Source organism: Hippichthys cyanospilos, chromosome 5, assembly GCF_059441005.1.
Source record: "Hippichthys cyanospilos isolate Australia breed blue-spotted pipefish chromosome 5, RoL_Hcya_1.0, whole genome shotgun sequence".
NCBI lineage: Eukaryota > Metazoa > Chordata > Actinopteri > Syngnathiformes > Syngnathidae > Hippichthys > Hippichthys cyanospilos.
In genome coordinates, this window is record NC_142373.1 from 13,417,304 (window position 1) to 13,424,187 (window position 6,884).

Consider the following 6,884-nt stretch of genomic DNA (forward strand, 5'->3'; position numbering starts at 1 on the left):
TAGAAAGATGGTTGCTTATTTTAGTTTTTACTCAATTTTACTATTTTCTAGTCCCACTTAGTTACGTATAATTTATTACTTGCTATTTTTTGTATTTAGCCCTCGGCAGTCACAAGTTTTTCTCATGTAAGAAAACCGTAATATTTAGTCTCTTTAAAGGGCGCTGTCCCTTTAAGAACAGCTGCGCTCTATGCGGAAGTAACGTAATGTGCCCAGCTGATGCGCGTCCGCACTGTAAACATTGTTTTCATGTCCCCCGGCTTGTCAAGTCTCCGGCTTCCTGTTTCGTCCGGTTAAAAGCCAAGGCCCCACGCATTTGGACTCTCACCGGAGAGCATGGCTGAGAGTCCCGAGGCCCATGTCGACGAGCCGCCTCGTTGTCATCTACCTCCGCTCATCACCGTTTCCGATCTGCCCGGTACCACTGCAGCAGGTAATTTGGCCACAGACGCCCACATTGTCACATAATCACCATGTTTCACGTGTTCACTTAAGCATTTTGTGACTTCCAAGTTGGGAAGACGATGCGAGATGCTTACAGCATTTAGAACACCAGCTCGGTACAATATCAGCTATATCTTTAGTACATAATTTAATTCTGAAAGAAAATGACCAATTTATCCAATTCAACGTGACAACTCTGTGTAGTAGAATGCATTTCTCAAATCACAAGTGCTGCAATTGGGCAGTGGAGAAACTCATTTATTTTGGTCAATTTTCAAACTTCACTTATATTTGCTCACACGTATATTTTTGTTGATAAATGTACATTATATAAACACTTAAATTTCGTGCATGAGAGGTGCAGTTCACAGTTACATATTGTTTCATGAAAAATCAATGGCTAATGGCTAATATGGCTAATGGATCGATGACCTACATCACTTGAAAAAAGCTTGAGAAAATGTTGGCTTTAATTGTTGCTTGGGTGGCAGGTCGCAACCTAAAAGAATGGCTGGAGGAGCAGTTCTGTGACAAGCCTCTTGAGCAGGACGACATGCGGCTTCACAACGCTGCCTACGTTGGCGATCTGGACACCATCCGGAACCTGCTGCAGGAGGAGGCCTTTCGACAGTAAGGCTCGCTCTGTGGCTGGGCAAGAACGTCTGAACTCGTACCCCGCGTCCCAGCCTCCGCTTTGTCCTCCTTTCCAGGCGGATCAACGAGAAATCCGTTTGGTGCTGCGGCTGCCTACCTTGCACACCTCTCCGCATTGCCGCAACGGCGGGGCACTCCGCCTGCGTGGCATACCTGATCGCCCAAGGGGCCGAGGTGGACCTGGTGGACGTCAAGGGCCAGACGGCGCTCTACGTGGCAGTGGTCAATGGTCACCGCGACTCCGTGCGCCTCCTCCTGGAGGCCGGCGCCAACCCAAACGGGAGCCGCCACCACCGCAGTACGCCGCTTTACCACGCCGCCAGGGTCGGGCAGCTCGATGTGCTGCAAGAACTCATCAGGTTAGCTCGGCATACGGTCGGATAAAATCCCAAGCACGGTCCATTTAACTCGTTCAGCTGTCCCAAAGGACACATCGAGCGAGCATATGGTGCATGATTTTAACAGGGTCTTTAAGCTAACATCAAATCTAATTTAATGCTCTGGCAGGAACAATATAGTTTTCTTTTTAATTCACGGGCAAATGAATTGGAACATGAAGCAACCTGTTGCCTGTTTGCAAAACATGGCGATCCTTTTATTTATTTTTTTCTTTCAAATTCACATAGTGATTAGTGACCTAATTTTTTGGCACATAAGTCAGAAATAATACACATAATCTTACAACGTACAGCTTCTTCTAATGACTTTGTAAATGTAATGAATAACTAGGAATGAAACCAAAATGGAAATATTGCATTGAAAATGTGAAAATTATGCGCAGATTGAATAAGATTTGGAATAAACGTTTATGTCACATGTCAATTTCATAGATATCAGCAATGGTGCTAAACATGGAGGAATGTTCAGTCTGTTGAAGATAGGATGTTCCTGTAACCGGGATGTAAAAACGATGCCACGCCGGTTTCAGGTTTAACGCCGACGTGGATATGGACCACCTGCTGGGCCCGCGGCTGCCGTTAAGCGCCCGCACCCTGAACACATTGGTGGTGTGCCCGCTATACATCAGCGCCGCCTACCACCACCTACACTGCTTCCGAGCCTTGCTGGAGGCCGGCGCGCAGCCCGACTTCAACTACACGGGACCCGTGTGCCACGAGGCGCTGAGACGCGGCCTGGCCTCCTGCCTGCTGGACGCCGTGCTGCGGCACGGGTGCCAGGCGGCCTTCGTGCAACTGCTGCTGGACCACGGCGCCCGGACCAAGCACGTGGCCTGGGACGAGTCGGAGGCGGACGCGGCGCATCGCCAGAAGGTGGATCCCGAAGCCCTCAGGATCTTCCTGGAAGCCAAGAGTAAGTCGAACCGTTTACTTTAGAACATGACAGTAGGTAAGAAGTAACGGAGTCCAAATATTTACATAATAATTCAAAGAGATGTTTTCAGGACAATTGGAAATGCATTGTCATTAACTCACTTAAATTAAAAAAAAAAACCTGGCTGCCAAGTTCAAGCATTTCGCCCGACCACAGATAGTGTTTTTTTTGTATGTATTCCAAAGCCACTCTCCACTTTCCCATTAAAAACAAAAACAAAAATCAATGGCACTCCTCGTTAGGGTTTCAATTGGCGTCTTTTCACATCAATGGCGCTCAGTGTTAAAGGCAATCATTTCTTTGTGTCCCCAATAATGTAAATATGGTATTCTAATTATTAATGCTTCAGTGGACTAAGGAATGAAGGGATACTTATTTAGACTTTTTATGCATTTGAAATGTTATTATCTTGTCCATAATGAATTAGATGACTACATTATTTTTCCTTGATAATTCTGACCTTTGAAAATGCATTTTGCCACTTGCTGTATATTGAAAATGACATCACACCCCTCGACCACCTGCTGTCGACTGAAATTAATGTCACAGTTCCCTCGGTCTTGCGTTGCTCGCGTCACGTGACCGAACCCAACTCGGCCGCAACGGCATTCCAGCGCGTGTCATATCATCTCAAGGAGTGCTTTGTGGTATGGCGCATTTTCAATGTTCTCCACCTCTCAGATGGATTTCCATAAGCCTGTAATGGCAATCGAGATGTTTATAGTATGGAGCCACTCTTTCACTGTGTAAACTGTGAACTCCACTAAGGTTTCACTTCAAACATTTGAATCTGCATTTACAATAATATACGATATTAGCAAGATGTCCTTTCCAGCTGTAGAAACGTTTGATTTTTTCAATAGACAGAGGGGCCACGTTATTCAAATCAGTCAATCCATAATTAGTGTATTTAAATTCATGTCAAATACTGTTCTATCAATTTTTTTTCTGCTCATTTTTTAATCTATAAAGCCCTAAAAGTGACATTGAGGGAATATGTTTCTCATTAGAGTGAGAAAGTTTCAGAACATTACACGGGCAACTTGCAAGTAAAGCAACATTGTTCTTTTAATAAAGTCTCAGGTTAGAATATAACCAAACTTGGTCCTACACTGTCGTTTCAGTTCAGAAATAAGAAAGGCAATGTAATCATAGGTTTTCCCAAGCACATGTGCTATGGACTACTTTCTCATTCCAACGAGACTGCACCTCGTGCATAAGCTCATAAAATCCCCGTCCGAACGAGAAATGCCCTAAAATTCCTGTCCAAAAGAGAACGTTCCTAAAATTGCCATCCGAACAAGAAACCTCCTAAAATTCGTCCGATTAAAAGAGCTCCTAAAATTCTCTAAGCCCTCGTTTCTAAGCTTCTTGTCAGAACAAGGAAGCTTCTAAGCTCCTCATCCATATGAGAAAGTTTCTCGTCAGAACAAGGAAGCTTCTTGTCTGAACGATAAAATTCTCGTCAGAACGAGAACATTTCGGAGCTCCTTGTCCGCATGAGAACATTTCTAAGTTCCTCATCTAGTGAGAAAGCTTCTAAACTTCAGGTCTGCATGATACCCACCCATACGCCTAGCCGAATCTTAAGGTTTTGGTGCTGAAGCTGTTTGTAATGTAACATCAGCGTCCAACTAACCTAAAATAAGAAGAACCGCCAATCTCTGTAGCAACCCGATGGATCATCTGCGTGTCTGCTTTGTGGCCCGTGCGCCAGGCTGCCCTCGCAGGTTGACCCACGCGTGCCGCATCGCCATCCGTAGAGTCATGGGCAAGAAGCGTCTGCGCCACATACCGGCACTGCCGCTTCCGGAAGCAATCAAGGACTTCCTGCTTCACCGAAGCTGACAACCTCAGCCATCTTAAACCCTGGTCCTTCTCACTCTGCTGGACGCTATTTACTTGTAGTTGGATGCTTTTTATTACTGTGTTTACTCTCTCTTATTTATAGTCATCTTTATAGTCATCTTGCTATGCATGCAATTGTGCTATACAACTGACCTAAGCAACCAATAGTAGTGCAAGTGGAACTGGAACTGGAACTGGAGAAGCTTAGAAGAAATCTTCTAGTGTTCTCATGTATTCCCATATATATATATATATATATATATGAAATCATTTGACAATGAATCACAATTTTTTTCTTCAAATTTCTCAAACTGTACTGTTTTTAGATGTGGTAGCAAAGCAGCCTGAAGATATGGCTGAATGTTGTTTTAAACTCTTGACCATTTTACGCGTACCTTTTGTTTATGTCAATACGTGATGCAATGATATTAGAGTAACGTGCAAGACGTATTAATTACAATTTTTGATTGTCAGAATATAGAAAGAAGTATGTTGAAATGTTGAATTTCCATCAGTTGAATTAAGAACAGGTGAGTATGGAGCCGATACCACGCCTTACTTTAAGGTATCTGTACTGTTATCAGTTGCTGTCTTGGAGCAAATTTATGACCATGAACTGCAAATTACAAATTAGAAGAATAGATCATTGCCATTCATTTTGTGATATTTGAAGGAAAACATATTGGAATAGGTAAGTTTTTGAATGCCCACCTCTGGCTGGTGACTGACAAATACAATATGGACAAAAACACTCTTTTTGTCAGTGCTTTAATGGTCCTTTTTTTCGGTGTTGTTTTTTTTTTTTTTTCTCGTTATTTGTCACGCGTCCAAATTGGGCGCTTGTCAGTAATAGACGGAAGGTCCCGACATGCTGTCCACTTCTGCTAATTTTCATGAATGTCTATTTGTTAGCCATAACATTTTCAAAAAAATTTCCCCCCCAAAATTGCCTACCTTGTTTTTGTATTTAATAATCAAAATAATTTGTTATCAGCACTTTATGACCTAAATTTCAGCAACCACACTCAGCTTCTCTTTGACATCAAACCACAAAAACATATTTTTCTGTTCACAACCATAAGTAACAAGCATACTTGAAACACAGTAGTGATGTTTAAATGAAGCTTCGTGAAACAGTGGTATTTTTTTATGCTCCTCTAGATGGCACTGTTGATTTAAAGCAGTGCTTCTCAATTATATTTTGCCAAGGAAAGAGAAAACTCTTTGCACCCCCACTCGACACGCTGACGTTATCTGTAACGATTTAATAAGTATACCTAATCCTAAAAAAAAAAGCAATGTAAATCAACTTTCAGCAACTTTTAATTATTTTTTACAGCATTTATACGGGTTACAGCTTAGTCTAAAACAGAAAAAACGTGCATCAAGGTGCCCGAAACTTAAAAATCTCAAATCTCGTTTTATTGCAATGTAATGAAACGTAATACATTTACACTGGGCTAACTTTTGCTTCTAAAGCAAGAACACCATCCATATGACAATAAATGCTCAAAGTTCTTCTTGAGGCTTTGTTTTCCCATCACTAGTTCACAGCATATTCCAATATTTTGCAAAACAGCAGATAATTTTCGGTAATTACCATGGCATTAAAGAGTGCTGTACTGTACTTCACAAGCGTCATCTTTGCGGTGATGACAAACGCTATTATTTTAAGCCAGATAATTAGTTTCATGTTGGACTACTTTACAAGTTGTTTTTCTCATCACTAAGTGGAACAATGTGAAAACTGGATGATGGAGTTGACAAAAGAGCAAAATTTGCGGCGCTTTGGCCAAGGTCTGTAGATGGCACTGTCCTCCTTTCAGATGCCTTCAGCATCACTTGACAGACTTGCCATCTCGTTTTGGCATCTGTCTCCGAGGCCCGACGCGATCCGCTCTGAGGACTTCTTTAGGACTGCCCAGACACAAAACGGGATCAGCAAGTGTGTGCCAGTGGCCAGTGCGTGCTTCCTGTGGGAAGGCTTCGCTTTCAAACGCCTTTTATGACGCCGCTTGATGTGGGAGCCTTCATTACACTGAAATTAAAGGGCGCGGAGGGGAATTGCAGCCAATGTCGAAGGAATTTTTTGGAGTCCACTTGTGAAAAAGTCAATCCTCGTCAAGGCTCATTGTGGAAGGCAAACGTCAACTGGTGTCGTCTTGTGCTCGAATTCAGCTCGACTACGGCTGCGCGTGTACTCCGAAGAGTATTGGGGTCAGAGAAGAACCTTCGTCTCAGAATTCTGACTTTATTCACAGAATATTCACTCCTGAAAGTTTTGTCAGACTTCTGAGAATTTTGACTTTAAAGTGAGAATTCTGACAGAATCTTTTGAAAAGGAAGCCAGAATCCTCATGAAAGTTCTGAGACATCAGAATTTGAATAGTCAGAGTTCTGACTAGTTATGAGGAGTCAGAATTCTCACCTTCTCAGAATTGTTCAATATCAGAACACCGACATAAAAACAGGTCTCTGATTTTAAAGTCGGATGAAAAACTGTCAAATCTTACACAATCTGCATGATCTAATTCCAAAGGCATCGCGAAGCCCCGTTTCTTTTTTGCCACTGACCAAGTTTGCTGGACTTTGTCCAAAGAAAACCA

At 42.6% G+C, this 6,884-nt stretch overlaps 1 protein-coding gene across 1 annotated transcript; it reads left to right on the forward strand.

The window, feature by feature from the left end:
- Positions 1-214: 214 nt before the first annotated feature.
- On the forward strand, positions 215-5,031 carry asb1 (ankyrin repeat and SOCS box containing 1). The gene is made up of 5 exons (XM_088415377.1): positions 215-433; positions 936-1,074; positions 1,155-1,457; positions 2,027-2,409; positions 4,148-5,031. Exons 1-5 carry the CDS (start codon positions 337-339, stop codon positions 4,276-4,278), a joined length of 1,053 nt encoding a protein of 350 aa, XP_088271503.1. The 5' UTR covers positions 215-336; the 3' UTR covers positions 4,279-5,031.
- Positions 5,032-6,884: the final 1,853 nt, after the last annotated feature.

Excerpts from the sequence above, each read along its gene's own strand:
- asb1 (XM_088415377.1), top strand. The coding sequence starts at position 337 with ATGGCTGAGAGTCCCGAGGCCCATGTCGACGAGCCGCCTCGTTGTCAT. Across the intron at positions 1,458-2,026 it reads GTGCTGCAAGAACTCATCAG|GTTTAACGCCGACGTGGATA; the intron begins GTTAGCTCGGCA and ends CGCCGGTTTCAG. Across the intron at positions 2,410-4,147 it reads GATCTTCCTGGAAGCCAAGA|GCTGCCCTCGCAGGTTGACC; the intron begins GTAAGTCGAACC and ends CCCGTGCGCCAG.